General features: G+C 45.0%; 2 protein-coding genes across 3 annotated transcripts in view; both read left to right on the top strand.

Annotated features, from left to right (window-relative positions):
• LOC141106773 (uncharacterized) overlaps positions 1-4,902 on the top strand; it is a 39,201-nt gene extending 34,299 nt beyond the window's left edge. Inside the window, exon 17 of the mRNA XM_073597700.1 lies at positions 965-4,902. Coding sequence (XP_073453801.1) covers positions 965-2,052 — 1,088 coding nt within the window. The 3' untranslated portion in view covers positions 2,053-4,902. The remainder of the gene's footprint in view (positions 1-964) is intronic.
• Positions 4,903-7,283: 2,381 nt separating this feature from the next.
• Positions 7,284-19,650, top strand: LOC141106571 (uncharacterized). Of its 2 annotated transcripts, none has more exons than XM_073597450.1 (7): positions 7,284-7,559; positions 8,199-8,329; positions 8,670-8,789; positions 8,876-8,999; positions 9,116-9,213; positions 9,323-9,428; positions 11,763-19,650. In XM_073597450.1, exons 2-7 carry the CDS (start codon positions 8,276-8,278, stop codon positions 13,718-13,720), a joined length of 2,460 nt encoding a protein of 819 aa, XP_073453551.1. In that variant the 5' UTR covers positions 7,284-7,559; positions 8,199-8,275; the 3' UTR covers positions 13,721-19,650. The 2 variants fall into 2 exon arrangements, with proteins under 2 accessions (XP_073453551.1, XP_073453550.1); XM_073597449.1 differs by having other exon boundaries at positions 7,285-7,559; positions 8,244-8,329; positions 11,763-19,649.
• Positions 19,651-25,520: the final 5,870 nt, after the last annotated feature.

Genomic DNA, 25,520 nt, shown 5'->3' with positions numbered 1-25,520 from the left:
CCTTCCTTTCCTCTCACTCCTTTCTCTCTTGTCTTCCTGCCACCCTTCTCTCCTCTTCTCATTCTGTCCTCTTCTCCTCACACACGCTCCACTTCTCTCCTCTCTCTTCTTCTCCTTCACTCCTCGACACTCCACTCTCCTCCTCTTCTGATTTTCCCCTCTCTCTCCCTTCTCTCCTCTCCTCCTGCCCCCACTCTCTTCTTCTTTCAACAAATTCCTCTCCTAATTCACTACTCTCCTCCTACCACCTCTCCTCTCTCTTCCCTCTTCTCTCCTCCTTCTGTCCCCCTCTTCTCCACTCACTCCTCTCTCTCTTGTCCTCCTGCCACCCCTCTCTTCTCTCCACTCACTCCTCTCCTGATTGTATCCTCACCCCCTGCCATGTCTCAACTTCTCTCCTCTCCTCCCCTCTTCTCCCCCCTCTCGCCTTTCTTCTCCACTCACTCCTCTCTCTCTTCTCCCCCTGCCACCACTCTCTTGCAGGAAGAGGAAAGAGAAAGGAGTGAGAGGAACAGAAGGGAGTTCTGTTCCTCTCACTCCTTTCTCTTTTGTCTTCCTGCCACTTCTCCGTTTCTCTCTTCCCTCACCCCTCACCTCTCCTCTCCACTCCACACATTTTATACTTTTTCTCCCTTCTCTCTTCTCCTCCCGCCACCCCTCTCTCCTCTTCTCCTTTCTGCCCTCTCTTCCTGCCACCTCTCCATTTCTCTGTTCTCCTCCCACCACCCCCTCTCTCCTCTCCTCTCCTCTCCTCTCCTGGACACATGTATTTTGTTGCAGAAAACATTAACTCGTAAGGTGATTACAGAAGGCTTTTACTTTTTCTTGTTTAAAAATGTCATTGTCCCTGTCCGGCTCTTTAAAAGCTGTAACTATGTTTCCACAAATACAATTTTGGAGAGGAGCTCAGACGCGGAGTGCCACTATCTGGTATCTACCTGAATGTGTCCTTTGTCCTTGGTAGGTGAGGCGAAGACTGGCGAGTCCTCAGCGAGGAGTCTGACTTCAGTTTTAGAGTCACAAACAGAAAGCTGTGAAATGAGGCAAGAAAATTACATTTCACAAAGTCCGCACCCAGGACCCCTCAATGTCATACCGGCTCCCTACTCACCTCTAAGGAAAGTTGCAGACCCCCCTGATACCACCACCCAGAATTCCTCTCACCGATGCGATGAGATGTTCCTGTGCACCAAATGTGGGGACTTCTTCGCTGACAAAGCCTCCTTCTTCAAACACAAGAGCACCCACAAATTTCCGTGCCCCGACTGCGGTAATTCATTCGCCTACAAGTCCGGCCTGGACGAGCACCACAAAATGCACAGCGGCGAGAAGCCATTCTCCTGCTCTGAATGCGGCAAATCATTCACTCACAAGTCTGACATTGTGCGCCATCGGCGCGTCCACTCCGGCGAGAAGCCGTTTCCATGCCCGGAGTGCGGGAGAAGCTTTGCGCAGAAGTCGTATCTGATTCGCCATCGGAATATCCACACGGGGGAGAAGCCCCTTTCCTGCGTGGAGTGTGGCAGATGTTTCTCGCACAGGCAGCACTTGGCGATTCATGGGAGGAGCCACTCGGAGGAAAGGCCGTTTTCCTGCGACGAGTGCGGGCGGAGCTTCAAGCAGAAGGCGTACTTGGCGGAGCACCAGAGGCTTCACACGGATGAGAAGCCATATTTCTGCTCGGAGTGCGGGAAGGGTTTTTCACGGAAGATCTCGCTGGTTAAACATCAGGTCATGCACGCGGGTCAGACGCCGTTCTCCTGCGTGGACTGCGGGAAGAGCTTTGCCCGCAAGTCAGACCTCTACAGGCATGAGAAGCGGCATCGGGGGGTAAAACCTTTCCCGTGCCCAGAGTGCGGACGCTTGTTTGCTCACAAATCTGATCTAAAGCGACATAAGGTTATTCATACAGGGGAGCGGCCTTATTCATGTTCAGAGTGCGGAAAAAGTTACACGCGAAAAGCCGACCTGGTCCACCACCAGAGAATTCATGGCTTGGAGAGGAATCCTCCACCTCCAGAGAAGGGAGAGATCCTTACACAGGAACACTAGGGACCTAAAGAGGACCAGTCACAACTACACCTGTGCTAGGATTCAATAATTCAGCCTTAAAGAAGAAATGTGGGAAAAGGGGGTGTCACGGAGCTCTGTCGCACTCCGCTTAAATGCTTCCGTCAGTACACTGCTTCCTCCAGTCTGGACCTTCAGATATGAGATATTACAGCCGAATATTGTAACCAAGAACCAGGTGAGACTAGCTCAGTTACAAACTGGAACATGGAATGTTTTATTGGACAAGGATACAGGCTTTCTACACACTTGAAAAGTAGGTTCCCCACTCCTGATCATATTACCCTAACAATACAAACTGTAACCATAAACATAAACTAACATGAGCTAATTAACTAGTCATTTAATCAGCTTAGATGACTCAGAGGTCGTCTCCTAGCTCACAAACTACTATACACATTATCATAAGTATAAACACAGAACACCTTCACACAATAGCAGGAGACCACCAGTAGCAGACTGTCCTTCTCCTACATTGTACAGAGGCCAATGTGATCAGCTCTTTCAATTAACAAGTATACTTTAGAATCAAATAAACCAGGAATTGTCTTTATATATTTCCTGGGAGATATTGTGGATAAATATTACTGTCCCATCTGAAGTAGTCTAAACCACATTCTCAACGTCCATTACTAGCTGTCCATCATTTTCTTGGTCACCCTGGGCCCCTAATAGACACAGGGTGACTTATACATAAGAGGGGCCTGGGGAGCTGAAACAAGGGTTCCCAACCTCTTCAAAGGATTCTGGGTTCCACAGGCACCCCCACCCAAAGCGACTCCCGTCACAGGGGGGCAGTAGGTATATGTCTCCTGCTGGAGCCCTTGCTATTATTTTTACAATTTACTGTTTTATTGAGCACCGGTAGTATAGCTATTACTATACTTCCAGTGCTCCAACACCCCCTCCAACACTATGGGTGTCCTATGCAGCAGCCGTAGCTTCCTTTGCAGCTGTGCTGCCCACTCTTCCTCTTCCTTGCCCAGTCCCAGAGTGCTTTGCAAAATCCAAAGCCTTCTGTGAATAGGCAGGGGAGAGGATGGGCAGGCAGAGCAGCTGCTGTGTAGCAGCGCCATATTTCTCCTCCTGGAGTGCCTGAGCATAACAAAAGCTATACCATCAGCGCTCAGTGAACCAGTAAATTGTAAACATAGAGAGATCCAGAAGGTGCCATACACCTCCTTACACGTAACTCTTGGTGTACCAGCATTTCTTGAAGGTCTGTTATAAAGCATTTGTTGTACGAATGTCATTAGCATTCCTGCAAGCTGAACGAAATATGACTGTCATTTTTCTAAGAGATACATTTTTGTATCATCAGCTCCATCTAGTGGCCAACATGCAGTATAGTTTTCCTATTGAGGTATTTAACCACTTAAGGACCGAGCCTCTTTTTGAAATTTGTTGTTAAAATCCGTTTTTTTTTTTTGCTAGAAAACTACTTAGAATCCCCAAACATTATATATATTTTTTCAGACACCCTAGAGAATAAAATTGCGGTCGTTGCAATACTTTATGTCACGCCGTATTTGCGCAACGGTCTTACAAGCGCCATTTTTTGGGGAAAAAATACACTTTTTTTAAATTAAAAAATAAGACAACAGTAAAGTTAGCCCAGTTTTTTTCTATATTGTGAAAGATAATGTTACGCCGAGTAAATTGATACCCAACATGCCCCGCTTCAAAATTGCGCCCGCTCATGGAATGGCGACAAACTTTGGCACTTAAAAATCTCCATTGACGAAGTTAAAAACTTTCTATAGGTTACCAGTTTTGAGTTACAGAGGAGCTCTAGTGCTAGAATTATTGCTCTCGGTCTAACGATCACAGCAATACCTCACATGTGTGGTTTGAACACCGTTTTCATATGCATTCGCTTCTTCGCACAAGCTCGGCTGGACAGGGCACTTTAAACATTTTTTCTTATTTATTTTACTTTTTTATTTGTTATTTTTACACTGTCCTTTTAAAAAATAAAATGGGTCACTTTTATTCCTATTACAAGGAATGTAAATATCCCTTGTAATAGAAAAAAAGCATGACAGGACCTCTTTAATGTGAGATCTGGGGTCAAAAAGACCTCACATCTCATATTTACACTAAAATGCAATAAATAAATAAATAAATAAATGTCTTTTTTTTAAAAAAAGAAAACATTTCCTCTTTAAGACCATTTGGCGGAAGTAACGTTTGACGTCGCTTCCATCATCCAATGTTTTGAAGCCGATTGGGGGCCATCTTTCCCTCACTCGGCCCCATGCTACTGGGGGGACAGCATCAGATCATCTCCACCGCTACTGGATCCAACCGCAGAGACATCTTTTATCCTAAAGAGGACTGCTCGCCATTGCAGAAAATACCGGGGGTAAAGCCAGCTGTCTGCTGCCATAACCCTGGTATTTTACGTCAAAGTACCGACGTACAGCTACGGTGGTTTGCAGTAAGTGGTTAAGAAAATTATACTGCATTTTTGCCACTAGATGGTGCTGACGATATCGGCATTAATGTTTTAAGGTGACATTTTTGTCTAGCTTGTCCTGACATTTGTGCAACAAATGTTTTATAATTAGAGCCCTTAGATTGCCAAGGCTTGTTGAATCTGGTTGTTTGAATGTGAGAGACATCAAAGCATGGACATTTTTTTTTTTTGAGTGTGAGAGGAAACATACGGACTGCCGTCACCCACACCAGCCTGTCAGAAGTTGTTGTAAACTATGCAGTGGAATTGGTCCCAGTGGATTGGGGCACTTGGCACAGCTTTACTATATAAACCACAGCTGATACAATGTGGAATTTTTTTTTAAATTTTATAATAAAGAGGAACTGGATGAATTGGAAGTGTTTCTATATTTCTTTCTGACTCTTACATATGTTTGTTCCATATATTAAGGATTAAAGCTGATCTCAGTAGTTACCCATATTTGGAAAATGACTTAAGCCACAGGGGAGGTGGACCTGATGGGTTGCTGGTCTCCATGGCCTCAGCGCCTGTGGGGTAGACAGGGCCTGATAGGGAACTAGTCATCGAGTCCACCTTACTTTTGACTGACAGCAGATGGCAGCGGGCGGATTCAGAAGCTGCTATTGGGCTGAATGTCGGTTATGGATTCTCCCACTCGTCAATCAACAGCAGGGTGGACCTGAAGAAGAACTAGCAGCCAGTTGATGGGGCTAAAAAAATCCATTTATTGTTCAAAAAACTTACCATATCCAATGGTCCCTTATCTGGGCATGTACAGAAGAAAATGTTGAGATAAGGTTGAGCAGTAAGGTGGGCCCACATTCCAAATAGAATAGAACAAGTGGAAAAAATTCCCCCTTAAGGAGACTTTAATGGCCCAACTAGTTAATAGTGCAATAACAGCATAGAAAAGCAAAAAAGAAAATAAAAAGGAAGAATCATATATATAAAATATGTATAAATTGTATTTGATAAAAGGATAAAAAGATATGTATATTCACAACACTAGTGGCCGATGAACACGTGGGTCAACATAATAACATAACAATAGAGGTATAGTACTCATAGGTCCAGGACTACCGTGATGTTACCACCATGGTGGATGTCCATGGACCACATCTGACGTGTTTCAGAGTCCCTGCTTTCTTCAGGGGTGTGTGCATTGATAGATCCATCCCCCCCCTTTAAGTCACGCCATATCTGGGCAAAAATTCTCTGAAGCATCCCAAGACGTGGCTAGACCCAAAAAGACTTCCTCCCAACCTGTGCACAGTTGGGATAATAGGAGAAAAGCTGAAAGAAGGAGAAACCAACAAGTGGAGACCAAGAAAGAAGAGTGAAAGAGAACAGAGTCCAGGGAATTAGAGCGGAAACTAAACCCTCCTATTGTTTTCAGCCAAGGAAGCTGCCATCTTGGCCTCTGTTTGATCTGCAGTTGCCATGATGCTGCACTTGTGATCAGTTATGACTCCAGCCATTGGATGGTTTGACAATTTGGTTGAGAGCAGGCAATCGCTGTAGTAGCAGGGACTACTACTGTTACTCTTATTCTCTGCATCCACAGCGGTCCCACAGATATGGAATATGTATACTTCCATTGCTCCAAGCTGGGCCAATGTTATAAAATCCATACCTGAAGATCAGCTTTTAACATTGGAGTGAGGATACTATGTCCGGTTCCCAAAACTAAAGGTTTGATTACTTCCAGGCTGCTTTTCAGTTGCAAACATAGGAAAGTGAAACATTCCAGGTGCCGCACATCCAACAAAATCCAGTGGTATCAGAAGTAAAAGCAGCCTCAGCCCAAACTCCATCCAGGCCACCTCACTGACGCATTTCGCCCCACCAACTGAGCTTAGTCATGGAGATGGGGCATAGGTGGGGCTAAACTCGTTGGGGGTGTGACCTGGATGGAGTCTGGGCTGAGGCTGCTTTTACTACTGATACCGCTGGGTTGTGTTGGATGTGCGGCTCCTGGAATGTTTCCTTTCCCTATGCTTGCACCTATTGGCCTGAGACCAGCTCTTTCCTAGCCTGCCCTCCTGGTGGGTGTTACCAGACTTGGACAGATAGGAGCCTGGAGCGGCACCCCATATCTTTGGTGTGCTTTTCCGTTGCGTCACACCATTAAGTAGAACTATGTGCCGTGACTGCTGTTGCTTCCTATGTTGTGATCTGCAGTGTACATTCCCGTCCTTTTTTTTTTTTTCCTATCCTCTTTCACCATGTTAAAGTAGAACGATGGGCAAAACTTTTTTTTTTTCACTTTGTATAGAGCAAGGGATGGTTATAACCCATCAGATTTCATTTTTTTTGCCATTGTGGAGATTTCACTTCACTTCCTAGCCCATAGCCAAACTGGAAGTGAAAGGAAATCCCTGCAAATTAAGGGAATCTCTTGCCCCCCCCCCCCCCCCCGGATCATCAGAACTAGTGTCCCCATTGGAAGATTTCCCCTCTATTACCTTTCAGGGGGGCACAGACAGCAATAAAAACTGATAGGTGTGCTAATGCCTCTCCACTCTGTCCAAAATGTAAAAAATAGTTTGCCTTTAGTTTTTTTTTTTTTTCCAAATATTTATTTTAACCAGAAAGTTTTACTTTAATGCTGAAAACTCGATAGAAAAAACTTTGCAAAAGAAAAAAATAACATGTAGAAAAGGTTATTCATAGTTTACTTATTCAATTCATGTATAGCTTGAATAATAATAATACTATTAACAACAATAATACAATTAATACGATCATTAATAATGATATAAAAGGATTACCAGTACTTCTTCCCACCGATATAATGCAGCACAGTTCTCAGTGTGACCACTAGAGGGAGTGCGAGTCCCCCCCCAGAGTGACCCCTGCTGTGTACAATGCATTTCTCCCTCTGGGTGAGCCGCAGTACCCAAATTTGGCCACAAGATGTCAGTACAAATGTATACTGTATAGAAATAGCTGTGAACTTTATTGACAACATCCGATGTGAACAACAGTGGAGAGATGGCAGCTTGTAGTGGATATGGGATTAGGGGAGGTAAGGATGAGATCATCTATTATTATATGGTTGTCTAGGAGAAATCCTGGGGACATCTGTAAAGGGCAGGAGGTGCCTTATGAGAAACATATATATATGGTATGGTATGGTTGCCACCTCATCCCTTTAAACCCAAACACATATTAATTACACAGGTTCTGTGGCTGATTAAGGTGCTAATTAAACTCACTTGGTGCCTTATCTGCATTTAATTAGCCTCAGAACCTGTGTATTTCAAAGGTGTTTGGGTTTAAAGGGATGAGATGGCACCACCAAGACATTACTGGTCTATGGTCCAATCATATGCACTCAAGTGCAAACTGGGAACCATTTGTAAGTGGTCACACAATATGATGTCTCCTTGTAGACCCAGATGAGTCCATCACCTCTAGTCCACCTCTAGACCTCTAGTCCACATCTATAACCTCACCAGCTCTGAGGACCACTGGACAACCTACCACCACTGAATGATACAGGGTACATTGGGTGTTTTTTGACCAAGCCTCCTTGTACATTGGTGAACAGTTGGGGCAATGGATGAAGTTACTGTTCTTCTGCATCATTAATGTCATGAACACTCAACCTTATGTCCCCATATACTTTGAGTTGATGAGGACATTGAAACCCTTTCTCTTTTAGATTCTGTTAGGTTGTGAAAAACAGCTGACTTTGTTCTGTGTCTAGACCACCAGAAGATTGAAGAGGAGCGAAATCACATGATGGAGATACTGGACCTCACCCTGGAGATCATCTACCTGCTTACCGGAGAGGTGAGAAGGGTTCTGGGAGGTCACATGACATCACGCTTATCTCTATTAATAAAACACAGACCTGACCAGAGAGGTGAGGAGGATTCTGGGAGGTCACATGACATCACTCTTATCTCTATTCATAAAACAAAGACCTGACCAGAGAGGTGAGGAGGATTCTGGGAGGTCACATGACATCACTCTTATCTCTATTAATAAAACAAAGACCTGACCAGAGAGGTGAGGAGGATTCTGGGAGGTCACATGACATCACTCTTACCTCTATCAATAAAACACAGACCTGACCGGAGAGGTGAGGAGGATTCTGGGAGGGTAATATGATGTATGTTTTTTTATTTAGTATTATGGACCGATAAGAAAGCCCGATGATCCACCATTTTCCTCACTGATACTGGAGAGAACCAATGACAAGAAGATTCTAGAAGTCATCCAGAAGATCATTGAGCTGCTGACAGGAGAGGTGAGCCGTGCCGGGAATTCTGGGACATTATCCAGTAACAGACAAGGGATGTGTCTGGATGGTGACTGTATCATTGTGTGTGTCAGGTTCCTATAAGGTGTCAGGATGTCGGTATTAAATTCTCGATGGAGGGGAGGGAGTACGTAGAAGAACACGATAATCTCTACAAGGACGTCACGATGGAGAATCAGCCACCCCTCACATCACCGGGTAAGAGGAGACTTTATTGTAATGGAGACAGCAGTACAGAGGGTCCACCTAGATCCCCCATCATCTGATAAACACATAGAAACAATTTATTCAGTCAGTGTGTGTGTTTCCTACAGATGGATCCAGTAATGGGAACCCACCAGAGAGAGGACCACGTCCTCTGTATTCCCGGGATTCCACACAGGAAGATCTCACCATCCCTCACCATCATCAGGTAGATAGAAGTGATCGGCCTTATTTTATATCAGGTTTCAGAGGTTCAGTCTAAAATCGTTCAGCCTATGATTCGTTCTATTTCTTTTTTTTTTTTTTTTTGTATAAAGAATAAAATGGCAACTAATTTTGAAGTAGAAGTGATGAATGAAGAGACATATGTGAGGGATGATGAGCCGTGTAAGAAGGAAGAAGTTTCTCCAGAGATCAGCACAGGTGAGGAATAAACACTAAATCCGGAGAAGAGTGTCGAATTCTCCTTGCTTGGTCTCTACTACAATCTCTTCCTCTCCTCCCTTCTCTGTCAATAGAAAGTAATGGGGAGACAACTGGTGCCCAGTTCAGTGGTTTACTATTTCAGTTCTTTGGAGAGATTAGATCCTAGATCTTAGAGATTGTAGGAAAATTACTTGGGGATAAAGCATTGTATCCTTGTCAAGTAAAGCCGACAACTCAGATTGCTCTTTCAAAATGAATCCTTTATTAGCTACATATATAAAGACAATGGTGTAGATACTAACGCGTTTCGGCTACACATTACTGTGAGGAAGGCTGTGTAGCCGAAACGCGTTAGGCCTACAGAATTGTGTTTTTATATATGACGCCAATAAAGGATTCATTTGATAGAGCACTCAAAGTTGCCGGCTTTACCTGACAAGAATACAATGCTTTATCCCCAAGAAATAATCTTTAGGATATCAGGGAGTGTGTTGGAAGGTGAGGGGGTAAGATAATCACTCACAGTGTCACTAGTACTAATCAAAGGACTGTCACTGTCATCACCTGAGTGGGTGCTCACCTCCCATACCAGTCCACATACCATCATAGGAAGCTGCTGGAACAATTTTATTTCTCCAGCACAATTGAGGACACTCCACCCACCTCGTAAACTGACGCGTTTTGCCCACTGCTTGGCCCTAAAGTGATTCTAATGGTTATATTTTTTTAAAATAAAAAACATGTTATACTCACCACTGCCCTGCAACGGTTTTGCACAGAGCCGCCCAGATCCTCCTCTTCTCAGGTCCCCCTCCAGTGCTCCTGGCTGCTCCCCCACCAAGTGCCCACATAGCAAGCCCCTTTATATGGGGGCACTCGCACATGCTTGCTCCTGCCCCCTGCTCCCGAGTCACTGGCTGTGATGGACAGCAGCGGGAGCCAATGGCTTCCATTGCTGTGTCTGAACCAATGAGGATGAGGAGGGCCTCTGCTCTCCTGCACATCTCTGGATCGAGATTGGGCACAGGTAAGTATAAGGGGGGTGAGCAGCACCCCGAGGGTTTTTTTTTACCATAATGCAGAGACTGCATTAAGTTAAAAAAAACCTTGTACCTTTACAACCACTTTAATTATAAAGCTTTAGGATTATTTCCCAGCAGGGAATTAGTAAATTAGTAAATGACGGACTGAAAAAATTATTTTTTTGATCAAATAGATTTTTATTGACATTTTGTTAAGTTTTACAAAAACAAACAACACACACACACACAAAGAAGGAAAAAGCAGTAAATGTACATGAAAAAACCTGTAGCGTACCTATCTCCACCATCCTTTCACGAGCAGCATGCACAAATTAAATAACAGTAGTTTATTAAGTACGTACATTCGCATCAAAGATAAGATTGCACAGATCTTTATTGGCTTGCAATCCCAGTAGTAAATAAATCGCCACTCACTCCCATCTATATCTGAAAAAGTGCCCCAGGGCGACGTCATCTGTGACAAAATGCATAGGGAGGATTTACGTGCTGACGTCACCGCGTTCTCGCAAGTCCAGATGTACGGGCTGCTACTATTAGCCGGCCGGCTTGAATTTTTATCTAAGATGACATTCCTTGATGTAAGTGCAACATATTTTTAAAGCAATAAACATTGAAGATTTTACACTATGGAGGCCTTATCTCTTTTTGGGGCTTAAGTGTGATCAAATCCATTTTGGGTGAGGAAAGCCTGACAGCGCGATCCCCCTGGACGGTCAAAGGCCCTGGCTGGGTATATAGCCACAAGCGCAAAAGACCTCCCGTAACAGGAGGTCACGAGGAGCTGGTAAGCAGCCATTTGGTGAGGTGGAGGCTTGTCTTGAAAATTCACAAATTTTCGGTGAAAGTCTAAAGCACATTGGATTTCACGTCACTTTATGGTCTTCTTTTCTGTCTTTTATTTTTATGTGCTTATGAACACAGATTAATTTTCTATTTTCAAAAATATTTAATTATTAATTAATTTATTTTTGATCTATATCTGAAAATTGTCTAGTACCATAATCTAGCAAAAAAAAGAGATAAATGGAGAACAAGCGTATAAGACCAGGGATTACAACCACGTATGATTGAATGTTTGACCAAACCAGTGATGAACACAACTGATAATACGATAGAACTGAAAATACAATGGAACTTTATAGCATTATTGAAATTGTTTGTAGTTATGAGTTGTAATTAAAAGACCAATCATTTGAAAATTAGAAGATGGTGGATCATGGCAGGTTTTTAAATTGTACCACGAATGAGTATACCTCAGTAGTAAGTATAAATTCTCCTTTATCTCCAGCAGTTGGATGGAAGACCAGCGAATCTTCAGACTCGTTTCTAAGATGTAAAGCAGAAGACAAAGACGTGTCCAAACCTTCAACAATAGAAATCGGCGTTGCCACAACTCTCCACCTTGAGACACATCTCAGTTCATCTCTGGATTGTAACTCAGAAGATGAGAACATTACATTCGGCTCTTCAGAAGACAAGCCTCCTAATCCCAATTTTCATCCAGGACACCCCAGTGCCCATCTGTCACCGATTCCTCTTACGTGTGGTGGGCGTCCTCTTAAGAACAGGGATATGTTCGGCTCTTTGGAAGACAGACCTTCTAATCCCAATCTTCATCAAGGTCTCCCCAGTGCACACCTGCCACCAACTGCTCCTACGTGTGGTGGAAGTCCTCTTAAGAACAGGGTTACATTCGGCTCTTCAGAAGACAGACCTCCTAATCCCAATCTTCATCAAGGATTCTCTAGTGCCCATCTGCCACCAACTGCTCCTATGTGTGGTGGAAGTCCTCTTGAGAACAGGGATACATTTGGCTCTCCAGAAGACAGACCTCCTAATCCCAATCTTCATCAAAGACTCCCTAGTGCCCATCTGCCTCCAACTGCTCCTATGTGTGGTGGGTGTCCTCTTAAAAACAGGGTTACATTTAGGTCTACAGAAGACAAACCTCCTAATTCCAATCTTCATCAAGGACTCCCTAGTGCCCATCTGTCACTGGAGCCCCCTATACGTGGCAGGCATCTTCTTAAGAACACGGATACATTTGGCTCTCCAGTAGACACATCTCCTAATCCCAATCTTCATCCAGGACTGCCCAGTGCCCAACTGTCACTGAGCCTCCCTATATGTGGCGAGGGCCCTCTTGAAAACATGGATACATTTAGCTCTTCAGAAGGCACACCTCCTAATCCAAATCTTCATCCAAGACTCCCCAGTGCCCATCTGTCACAGGATCCCCCTACATGTGGCGGGCGTCCTCTTGAGACAGTCACAGATGCTCGAGCCGTTGATGCTCTGTTTGTTTGTTCAGGATGTGTTAAATGGTTTCTGTTAAAGTTACCTCCCGAAGAGTATCAGACCATCAACTCCAACAAGATTCCATTCCTCTGTCCAGATTGCGGCAAGCGTGTCACACAAGACCGGGGTCTCCATAGGCCTCGGAAAGCAGACAAGGAGACCTACGAGTGTTCGGAGTGCGGAAAAAAATTTGGCTTCAACTCTGAACTCATCAGACATCGGCTCACCCACACGGGAGAGAAGCCATACCAGTGTGTCGAGTGCGGAAAAAGGTTTCGTCAGCGCGGCTCTCTCCGCGAACACCAAAAAATGCACTATGGGGACAAACCTTTCTCCTGTTCTGAGTGCGGCAGTTGTTTCACCCGCAAAGTATTTCTCCTCAACCATCAGCGCACTCACACGGGGGAGAAACCGTTTTCCTGTTCCGAGTGTGGGAGATGTTTTGCGCAGGAGGCGGTCCTTATCCGACATCAGGTGGTCCATACGGGGGTTAAGCCATTTACCTGTGTGGACTGCGGCAAGAGCTTCGCTCATAGGTCCAGTTTCATGACACACCGAAGGATTCACACCGGCTTTGAGCCCTACCCCTGTTCTGAGTGCGGAAAACGCTTCAAGCAGAAGTCCTACCTGGTTGACCATTTTAGGCTTCATACCGGAGAGAAGCCCTACGGCTGTGCAGAGTGCGGGGAGCGTTTTACTCGGAGACTATTCCTGCGGAAACACGAGCAGGTCCACACAGGGATGATGTGGTTTCCCTGTCTTGACTGTGGCAAAAGGTTCAAAGAGAAAAGGCTTCTCAATAGACACCAAAAGATTCACTCCGCCGACAAACCATGTTCTGCTCCACCGGAGTCCCAAAACTCAGGACTCACCAGACACTGGAGAACTCATGCTGTTCAGGAGCCATCTTCAGGTTCCGAGCGAGGGGACCCTTTTACAGTAAAATGAATTGCGACACGTGTGACCTTGGGTGAAGGGTTCTTAAGAGAGATGGACATTTTATTTATAAAGAGTTAAAGAAAAAGAATTGTATTGATGACCATTGTTCTAAATTTGCTGTAGGCCCTTGAAGAGTTCTGCATGGCATCCTGTGACTTTCACTTAACCCCTAGCTTTTTTCTTACTATTTAAATGACTTCTTTCTGAAGTAAATCTAAGCCCGCAATTCGGTGTAGTCTGTAAAATTCAAATCTTTATTGGCTACATGCTGAAACATACTGGTAACAAGCTAACGCGTTTCGACTGTGATAGCCTTCCTCATAGCAGTCTGTGCTATGAGAAAGCCCATCGCAGCCAAAACGAGTTAGCTTCTTACCAGTGTGTTTCAGTATAATAAGGACTCGGATTTTACAGCCTACACCGAGTTGCCAACTTGAATATACTATGGATCTGATCGTTGGAGAGCGGGAGCACTATAGCCAGAACACCAGTCTTCAGCCATCAGAAGCTGAACTTGCAGTTGAGCTTGGGGATTTGTTTACCTGCCCCTGACTTTCTTTCTATAAGGTGTGAGACGCCACTCAAGGCCGAACTGGTGCTCATAGAATCTATTCGATTTTGTAGCTTCATTCATTGCTGCTCTGGCCATGCCCCCTGACGTGTTTCGCCCCGTCCACCCAGCCTTGGTCTCAGAGGTTTTTTTCCAGTTTGACTGCTTTTCTCACTAGAAAGTAGTACTACTTTAAGAGGCGTCCAGCCTTTATAGGCACCTTTCTGTCAACCGAAGTGCCCCGGAGGGTCACTGGGGTGGTCCAAAAATTAATTGATAGGATGGGAGCGCCACAAGAACTTGAATGAGGCCTATAAGAAGTTCTCTTTAACCACAAAAACAGTACAATGCATTTCGGGGGGGGGGGGGGCTTTCTCAGGGTTTGGCTACTGACAATAGGTTTAAAGAGATACTGGACAATAATTGTAAATCAAATAGATACTAAGGATGTGTTTCGGGTTGTCAGGCTGGCTGCCAGAAAAATTCTGAGTATTGTCCAGAATCTCTTAATTTTTTGCCGGTATTCAAGGCCTGAGGAAAGGAGAGTTTTGAGCCCCTGAAAGGTGTTGATTGATTTAATAGAGTTTTACTGGACTCATTCAAGTTCTTGTGGCCCTCTCATCCTTTTAATGCTTTTTTCATTACTCCAGGGACCCTCTGATGGAGAGCTGCCTCTAAATGTTGTGATTTTTTTTTTCTCAAAGTAGTACTAAAGGCATTCTTTGATTGGACGAGGTGAGGCGGTGACATTACAGTCTTGACCTAGTCTATTCAGAAAATGCCTTGCATTCACTGAGAAAAATGCAAGGCAATCTCTGAATTGCACTTGTGAGCAACTCCCTGTGTTCATTATGCAGCAGTGCAGCCACCGGACCCCGAAGATAGCGGTGCCTACTACAGTGATTTACAGCTTCCACTTGGATCCCACAGGTATGCCACGTACATACCGACACTGGTCCTTGGTGAACCACTGTAATTACAATGGAATTCAGATTTAGGGTAAAACGTTCTCCAGTCCATTTTCTTACCCGTTGTCTTTGTCACCACTGCTCAGTCCTCACGATCTGCGGTTTTCCCCCTAAACTTTCTTGTTTTAAAGGAGGTGTGGGTGTAGGCTCCTACAGCTGACTTCCAGGCGCTGGGAGGAGGGAGCAGAGGCATGGCTTGGCAGGCACTGTGTGTTTCAATGGACACAAAGTCCTGGCCAGGGTGTCTTCTTTGCAGATGGGTAGGCAAGAGTCTCCTTTGCTGATGGCTAGGCAGAGGAGGCAACCACAAACAGTGAGGTGGGGCAGCCATTTAGGGACCATCCAGGCAACCAAAAAAGGTGGGTTTTCAAGGAAGCAAACTATGTAAGTATAGTATTCCGGACTTACTGAACTAAATTTTTTTTTTTTTTATAACTTTGCTTAAGTGGTTTTAAACCCTTACACACCACTTTTCCCTACAAGTAAGCCTATAATAAGGCTTACCTGTAGGTACTGGAAAGATCTCCTAAACCTGCACGGTTTAGGAGATAGTTACCATATACGCTTACGCCGACATCATCGGCGAATGCGCACTAAAAAAGGGCTCATCGGCACATGCGCGGGAGTGACGTCACGCGACTCCGGCCAGTCACAAAGCCGGAGTCCAAGGCCCCTGAAGGAAGAGGGGTGAAGATGGACACGGCCACCAGTGGGGACATCGCGGGTTTCGTTTGCAGGCAAGTGGCACATAATGGGCTAGTATGCAATGCATACTAGCTATTATGCTTTTACTTTGCAGAGAACAAAAGAGGAAGTAAAACCCATCAGGGTTTACTTCCTCTTTAACCTCTTCACATATATGCGGACTGGACTTTTTTCCGTGGGGCCCCATATATGCATATCTGTCTTTGTGCTGGGAGCGCGCCGCATAGCGCACTCCCAGCACAGAGGCCAAGATCTCAGCGGCAGCCCCGGGTCCCGTACTAATGATTGGGACCAAGATCCTTCCACTGGACCACTGTAATTACAATGGAGTTTAGATTTAGGGTAAAACATTCTATCTCACCTGATCGCTGAGATAGCTCATGATTGGCTATCACACTTATCAGTCACTGTGAAGCCCACCCCTGTGTTTCTCTCTCTATGAATGAAGGGGAGAGATACATTGTATCTCTCTTTCCTTGCAGAGAGAAAAAAAAAAAGGTGTAAAAAAATTAAATAAATAATAATAATAAAAAATTAAATAAAAAATACTTAGATCAAGGTTTGATCTAGGTCAGTGCCAGGGTTAGTGTTTGGGTCAAGTAAGGGTCAACGGTCAGGGTCAGTATGTTTTAGGTAGGATAAAAAAAATGCAAAATGTGCACTATTGTTTTGAAGCTGTACTACGGGTACAAAACATCAACTAACATACACATATGTGGTATCATTGGGATCGTCCAGAGCAGGAAAAAAAAAATTTGGGTTTTTCTTTGGTGGTAGGTTATGGTAGTAACAAGAAATATACAGCTACATTTAAAAAAAAAAAGGTTTTTTATCCATTTTGGGCCAGTTTTCCTTTGATAATTAAAAAAACAAAACGGAATATCTATTGCTATTTACCACTAAATGTAATTGCCCAATTTGTCCTGAAAAAAACAAGGTATAATCTACCTGGATGCACAAAGAAGTTGTGATGATATGTACGGTTTTACTAACGCATGTCACAGTTGCAAAATTGTGCTTAGGCATTTACATTTGTTTTACCCTTAGGTGTAAAGGGGTTAATCTGGAGTCTAGTGCTCCACCAGCACAGGATAAGGACACTGGTAAGGGTAGAAAAGAATAGGGGCACTAGAAGTCCAGGTATCTCCATTGGTTGGTGGTTCGTGGGTGATATAGTTTATGAGCAGTGAGCTGGCAAAGGCTGCACTGCTTCGAAGAGCCCGCAGATTTCCTAAAACACATAAGGATTCTGCTCCCTTCTGCTTTGTATTGTTCCCCCCTGAATAAGCAGTGTAGGTTGCCACTTCTTGCAGTGCTTGGCCTACATGGAAAGCTTGTATGTTTTGTGCTTTAGCGCAGAACATCAGAATCGGGACTTACTCTGCAATTAAGCTCCGAAAAAGGACGAAACGCGTCTGAGGAGTTCTTTACAGGTGAACAGGAGCTGAAGCCATCTTTTACCTATCTCATTCACATTTATGCAACGTGGAGTTGGTGTCTGTGTGCAGAAGGCCACCATTTTTTTTGAAGAGGACTTGCTCGTAGTTTTGTGTTCGGAATTTCCAGTGTCCAGTGATAAGGAGTGCGGTGGAAGTCTTGTCGGACCTTAACCTTCGCTGTATTGTGATCTGGTGGTACATTGTGCCTTCATTTTTTTGTGTATTCGATCTATCAGGCTCCCTGTTTGACGTGAAGATCACCCAGGCAGATACCCAACCTGTTAAAAGAGTTTGTATCATCTGCCGAATGTGACAATGATAGCTAATATCTTATTTGACATTAATCCACCTTTCACCTTTCCCACTATAAACAGAACCTTCAACTACAATTAGTAGAGAGAACTGGTCATTTTTCTGGCTGACAACAACCAGTCAAGGACCAGGTATTTTTTAACCTGTAGGATTAGCCAAATCCATATTTGATATTTAAATGTGGACCTGTGTTGTGTTTGGTGATGTAGACAGAATAAAATGAAGTAGATGTACTTATCAAAGCTCTAGGATTAGTTCCCAGCAGGATGCAGAGCGTGTCAGTTGGTGGAAAATTAGTAAATACAATGAAGTATATGTGCTTACTAAGTATTTAGTAAATACTAAGTATTTTCCTTCATAATGGGTGGAGTAAGACACAGTTCATTCCCTCGTAGAACTCTCTAACCGATCATTGGCTTGAAAAAGACACTCCAGTCCAGAGTCTTCTCTCTCCTGTGTTTCACATGAGGTGGGGTACTTCTTCGGGTGTCCATGTCACATCCTATTGGTGGCAGGGTCACATCTATGTCACATACTTTTGGTGGCAGGGTCTTAAGGATCCAAAAGAAGATGATGTCAGCACATACAGTAGGGACATGGGTGCTCTGCAGAGTTCAATTAGCAGTCCTCTTGCACCCAGAGATGGTGCCAGGGAAGGACCAAGACAGCCAACCAGGTTTGTCTAATTGGCCACCCTATCTGTTATTGATACATTTTTTCCCCTACCATCCTCTTTACCAACAGGAACCCAGAGAAGAAGCCATGTGCAAGCTCCAGGTCAGTCTGGTTAGAGCTTACACAAGGCAAAGCCCCCCCCCCTCTTTATCTCCATGTGACAGCAGTCAGGCCTGGCAATCTGATCAGGGTAAAACCATATAAACTCATACCCAATTAGGTGAACAGGGCACAGAGAAGGTGGGCAGACTATTAAGCGAAACGGGAAAAGTATAAGTTGGCTTTAAAGCTGAACTCAAGTTGGTGATACCATTTTAGTAGTATGTGGTTATCCCCCCCCCCCATATTCCCAGGATAGCAAGGTTCGGGTGCTCGTTTTGTGTACGGTAGGTTAGGTTTACTGTAGAAGAACATTTACCTTATCCCTCTCCCAGCATCCCATGCTCTCCTTTGCTTCTGGTATGTGGGCAAGACTTTGACGCCCTCACCTACAAGGCTGGTCCTGATGACGTCAGAGAGGAGGTGGCTACATGACCAGTGAAGAGAAACAGCTTGATGGGACTGGTCATACAACAGAAACCTGGGGGGGAGGGTGCGAAGAATTAGACAGCTCAGCATCCATCACACACATGGAGACACCCCATATTTAATGTTGTTAAATACAAAATGGATTTTGTTTAAGTTATTGTGAATAGGTCTTATCTGGTCATGTCCCCTGAAAATGTCACAATATTTGAATGTCATAATGAGGGGTTTGGTCCCTTTAAGATGTGTAATAATAGGAGGGTCTGGTCCCTTTAAGCTATAAGTAATATGTATGTTATTCGATCAAGTAATAAATATTAAAAAAAAGTGTACCCATGTTGGTTAATAGCTTAGTAGAAGTAGTAAAGAGACGATATAAAATAGATATTATGAGTGTAACAGTTTAAAGTGATTGGTAGAGATTAGACTGATCCCCTTGACAGATCCACGGTTATTAGCGACACATCTAGAGAGGGGTGGGATGTCGTGAGACTTGTGTGATTGGTAGAGATTAAACCGATTTCCTTGACAGACCCATGATTATCAGTCGACACATTCAGAGATGGGTGAAATGTTGTGAGACCCGTGTGATTGGTAGAAATTAAATCAATCCCCTTGACAGATCCAAGGTTATCATCAAAACATCCAGAGAGGTATGGGATGTTGTGAGACTCCTGATTGGTAGTGATTAAACCAATCCCCTTGACAGACCCTTGGTTATCAGTTTGAGATAAAAGTAGAGTCAACGCGTTTCGGTGAAATTGCCTCCCTCTTCTTCAGGGCTGTATTTCTTGAAGATTGGTTACATTTTGAGAGGGCTAAATTCGATCAGCAGCTCTGCAGTAGCCAGCCTTGTGGAGCAGAGACAAGCTGTCTCCAATTGTCTACTTTTATCTCCAATAAATAACTACAAAATTAATCAAGTGAGACCTTTCTTTTTGGACATGGGGCGCTCCTCCCCAATCACCCAAAGTGTTCACTGTGGTAATGCCTCGACTGTTGTTATCATCACTTACCACCTAAAATTGGGATACTACCCTTTGGAAGCAATTCCCTCTACACCTGCCACACAGCAACTTGCCTCTAGGCAGCTTTGAGCAGCACCAGTCCAGCGCTGTCTTCCACTCAAACTTGATATCCATGGTTATCAATGATACATCTGGAGAGCGGTGGAAAATCATGAGATCCATGTGATTGGTAGTGATTAGACCGATTCCCTTGACAGATCCAGGGTAAACCGCAAGACATCCAAAGAGGGGTGGGATGTCATGAGACTTGTGTGATTGGTAGAGAATAAACCAATCCCCTTTGACAGACCCATGGTTATCAGTGACACATTTGGAGTGGTGGGAGATCATGAAACCCATGTGATTGGTAGAGATCAGACCGATTCCCTTGACAGATCCAGGGTTATCAGTGACACATCCAGAGAGGGCTGGGCTGTCGGGAGAGCCATGTGATTGGTAGCGATTAGGCAAATTCCTTTGACAGATCCAGGGTTATCATCGAAATGTCCAGAGAGGTATGGGATGTTGTGAGACCCATGTGATTGGTAGAGAAATAAACCAATCCCCTTGACAGACCTATGGTTATCAGTGACACATTTGGAGTGGTGGGATATCATGAAACCCATGTGATTGGTAGCAATCAGACCGATTCTCATGACAGATCCAGGGTTATCAGTGACACATCCAGAGAGGGGTGGTATGTCATGAGAGCCATGTGATTGGTAGAGATTAAACCGATCCCCTTGTCAGATCCAGTGTTATCATCGAAACATCCAGAGAGGTATGGGATGTTGTGAGACCCACATGATTGGTAGAGGTTAAACCGATCCCCTTGACAGATCCAGGGTTATCATCGAAACGTCCAGAGAGGTATGGGATGTTATGAGATCCATGTGATTGGTAGAGGTTAAACCGATCCCCTTGACAGATCCAGGGTTATCATCGAAACGTCCAGAGAGGTATGGGATGTTATGAGATCCATGTGATTGGTAGAGATTAAACTGATCCCTTGACAAACCTAGGGTTATTAAAACATCCAGAGAGGTATGGTAGGTTGTGAGACTCATGTGATTGGTAGAGATTAAATCGATCCCCTTGACAGATCTAGGGTTATCATCAAAACGTCCAGAGAGGTATGCGATGTTGTGAGACCCATGTGATTGGTAGAGATTAAACCGATCCTCTTGACAGACCCATGGTTATCAGTGACACATCTGGAAAGTGGTTGAAAATCATGAGACCCATGTGATTGGTAGAGATTAGACCGATCCTCTTGACAGACCCATGGTTATGAGTGACACATCTGGAAAGTGGTTGACAATCATGAGACCCATGTGATTGGTAGAGATTAGACCGATTCCATTGACAGGTCCAGGGTAAACGGCAAAGCATCCAAAGAGGGTTGGGATGTCATAGGACCCATGTGATTGGCCTTGAACCACAAGGGTACATTTGTTACTCATAGATGCCCCTTGAGAGATTTGAACTCCCTAATTTGCTACAGTAACCTGCTGGGAACCGGTGAGAGAACAAAACTTTGTGTGCAGGACCTGGACAAGGAGGTACCTCTACGGAGAGATAGATGCCACACTTTGCATGTACAGACCCAGGAGCAGGACAACCAGAATGCGGCACACTACAACCACCAGATCAGAGGTCTCATGTATGGACCGAGGTCAGGTAAGGACATAAGAACATACCTTTTAAAGGTCCAACAGCACAAAATGATTAAAATGGATCAACCACAGATAAGGGACTCTTTTACCATATACAGCAGGAAATGTGGTTTGCTAACATAATTATTGATCATGCTAGTGTTTTATTGCCTATTAGTCAGATGGTGATATAATAATTAGATCAGCAAAACCCGGTCGGCACTTGCGGCGCATCCTATGAATATTGCTCGTGATTGGTTCCTGAGGTGGAGAGGAAACATACCAATTGTTAAATGTTTATATGCAATATAGAAACCTAATAAAATAATAATATAACTTTTTGGTTCATAAAAAAAAAAAAAACAGATTACACTTTAACCCTTTTGCTGCTCTTGCAGCGGCTGTAAGGCCAACCCTCTTTGCTATAAAGTTACCCAAACCCTTCTATACTCTGGTAACAATGCCACCCGTCTGGCTCCTCCACCCGCCATAAAACTGTTGCCAGGTAAGTAGCATTTTTTGGAGGTGCTCTGCGATGGCCGCCTGTATATTTTCCTTAGGACAGGTGCCCTTTACATGTTTGTGCTATAGAACACCTTCCACATCAGGGACAGTCTGCGGGCGGCTGGCTTTATCCCCCCTATGAACTCTCTGCTGGTATATGTCAGAGCTATATAATGTATAATAGTGTGTGACTGTGGGGGGGACAGAGACCGATGTGACTGGCTCAGTGATCTCTGTACAGCGCTGCGGTATATGTCAGAACTACTGTATATAAATGTACACTAATACTTTGTTCAGGTGGTGGGACATAGAGTGTAAGCTCCTGTGGTTCAGAGATTGGCTCCGTGTTCTCTGTACTGCAGTAATAGTGTGAGACTAGTGGGGTCTGAGGTCAGTCTCTGTGGTAACTCTGATCCCGCCCTGTGATTGGTTCCTGTAGTGTAGAGGGAGTGCAACCAATCGCAGTGGTGGGGTCTGAGGTGATTCTCTGTGGAGAGCAGAATCTGCCCGGTGAGTGTGTTCCTAACCCTGTGATTGGTTGGTGTGGAGGGAGTGCAGCCAATGGCAGTGGAGGAGATGTGAGGCGGGAAGTGTGAAGTGATGGGTCTCCTCAGCTCTTCTCTGACTGAATTCTCCAGACAGATAAGACATCACAGGGACTATGGAGGACACAACCCGGACTCACTCAGGGTAATTATAGAATATTATCTGCTTATATCTCCTCTGCTACCAGCTCCCCTCTACTATCTCCCCACCTCTTGTCTGTGTGACCCCCACCTCCTGTCTGTGTGACCCCACTTCCTGTCTGTGTGACCCCCACCTCCTGTCTGTGTGACCCCCACTTCCTGTCTGTGTGACCCCCACTTCCTGTCTGTGTGACCCCCACCTCTTGTCTGTTTAACCCCACTTCCTGTCTGTGTGACCCCACCTCTTGTCTGTGTGACCCCCACTTCCTGTCTGTGTAACCCCACTTCCTGTCTGTGTAACCCCACTTCCTGTCTGTGTGACCCCACCTCTTGTCTGTGTGACCCCCACTTCCTGTCTGTGACCCCACTTCCTGTCTGTGTGACCCCACTTCCTGTCTGTGTGACCCCACTTCCTGTCTGTGTGACCCCCACCTCTTGTCTGTGTAACCCCACTTCCTGTCTGTGTGACCCCACCTCCTGTCTGTGTGACCCCACCTCTTGTCTGTGTGACCCCCACTTCCTGTCTGTGACCCCACCTCCTGTCTGTGTGACCCCACCTCCTGTCTGTGTGACCCCACCTCCTGCCTGTGCGACCCCACCTTCTGCCTGTGTGACCCCACTTCCTGTCTGTGTGACCCCACTTCCTGTCTGTGTGACCCCCACCTCCTGTCTGTGTGACCCCACTTCCTGTCTGTGACCCCACTTCCTGTCTGTGCGACCCCCACCTCCTGTCTGTGTGACCCCACTTCCTGTCTGTGACCCCACTTCCTGTCTGTGCGACCCCCATCTCCTGTCTGTGTGACCCCACTTCCTGTCTGTGACCCCATGTCCTGTCTGTGTGACCCCACTTCCTGTCTGTGTGACCACATTTCCTGTCTGTGCGACACCACTTCCTGTCTGTGCGACCCCATTTCCTGTATGTGTGACCCCATTTCCTGTATGTGTGACCCCACTTCCTGTCTGTGTGACACCACTTCCTGCACAGTGTGATTATCTGCAATGCTGCTGAGGGAAAATCGATCCCCTCCTTGTATTCTATACATTGTAATGAGGAGGGGACTCTGTATATGGGGGGGGGGACTATAAATATGTGAAGTGGGGGGGCTCTATATATGTGAGGGGGGGTGGTAGAGCCTCTGTATATGGGGGGGGGCTATAAATATGTGAAGTGGGGGGGCTCTATATATGTGGGGGGGGTGGGGGTGGTAGAGCCTCTCTATATGTGTCTGATATGAAGTCGGGAAAGGGGTGGCAAATATTGGACATATGTGGGGGTCGGAGATTCAGTAGATGTTATTCAGAGACATTCGTTTCCATCCAAATTAATACTCAGACATATTTTTCATTATTCGGAGATTCGGAAATGTCTGAATACCCAAATCACAATATAAACGCATTTTACCGAATGTTCCGAATAACGTAACAAAATTCATCCAAATTTCAGAAATTCGAATAGAATTTTACATGGAACTCGAGTCCAATTCTAAGTGGACAGATTTCTGAGATCAAACACACTGAGTGTTATTAGAGGAACATTTCCATATAATGATGTTCTCATTAAGCCAAAGGTGATTTAACCCCTTCCTGCCCGGCCTATAGAAGAACGACTGCCAGGCGCTGGTTTCCATCATCCCGATCCAAATGACGTCTTTTTAGGACAACGGCGTGGCGATCGGTGGTGTGGCGATCGGTGGTCCAGCATGTCAGTCTGACACACCGATCTCAGTAAAGAGCCTCTGAGGGAGACTCTTCATCAAGTGATCAGCAGGAGCCGTGTATCGGTTCTCCTCACTCGGGTCTGACAGACGTAAGTAGAGGAGAGTCGATCGGCTGCTCTCCTGTCAGAGGGGGGTCTACGCTGATTGATTATTAGCGCAGCCCCCCCCCATCCCCCCAAGGATACCCACTTCAGACCACCAGGGATGCCCCCAGGAATTGCCACCACTGATGACCACCAGGTATGCCATCCATGGCCACCAGGGATGCCAAACTATGCCCAAGATCAATGCCAATCAGTGCCCACAAATGGTGCCAGTCAGTGCCCATCACTAATGCCTGCCAGTGCCTCTTTATCAGTGATGCCCATCAGTGCCATCTATCAGTGTCCATCAGTGCCCACTTATCAGTGCCACCCATAAGTACCCATCACTGCAGCTTTTCAGTGCCCATCGGTGCTGCATACCAGTGCCACCTATCAATGCCCATCAGTGCTGCCTATCAATGCCCATCAGTTCTGCCTATCAGTGCCACCTCATCAGTGCCACCCATAAGTACCCATTAGTGCAGCCTTTCAGTGCCGCCTATCAGTGTCCATCAGTAACGCCTATCAATGCTGCATACCAGTGCCACCTACCAGTGCCCATCAGTGCTGCATATTAGTGCCCTTCATCAGTGCCCATCAGTGAAGGAGAAAACAAACTTATTTACAAAATTTTATAACAGAAACAAAGAAAACTTTTTTTTTTTTTTTTTTTAATTCCTTTTTTTATTTTTTTTCGCAAAAAAAAAAAACCTCAGCAGTGATCAAATACCACCAAAAGAAAGCTCCATTTGTGAGAACACAATGATAAAAAATGTAGTACAGTGTAGGACGACCGCGCAATTGTCATTCAAAGTGCGACGGCGCTGAAAGCTGAAAATTGTCCTGGGCAGGACGAGGGGGGTGGAGGGAGGGGGAGTGCCCGGCATTAAAGTGGTTAAAGATCCCTCGTAATCATTTGATGAAGGTTTTTCTTTTGTTTGTTCACTTTGCTGCATTCAGATTGAAAAGAATATAACATTTT

The sequence above is a fragment of the Aquarana catesbeiana genome, linkage group LG08 (genome assembly GCF_042186555.1).
Source record: "Aquarana catesbeiana isolate 2022-GZ linkage group LG08, ASM4218655v1, whole genome shotgun sequence".
NCBI classification, from domain to species: Eukaryota; Metazoa; Chordata; class Amphibia; order Anura; family Ranidae; genus Aquarana; species Aquarana catesbeiana.
Note: the sequence above shows the minus strand (reverse complement) of the source record. Positions and strands in the feature narration are given on the sequence as shown.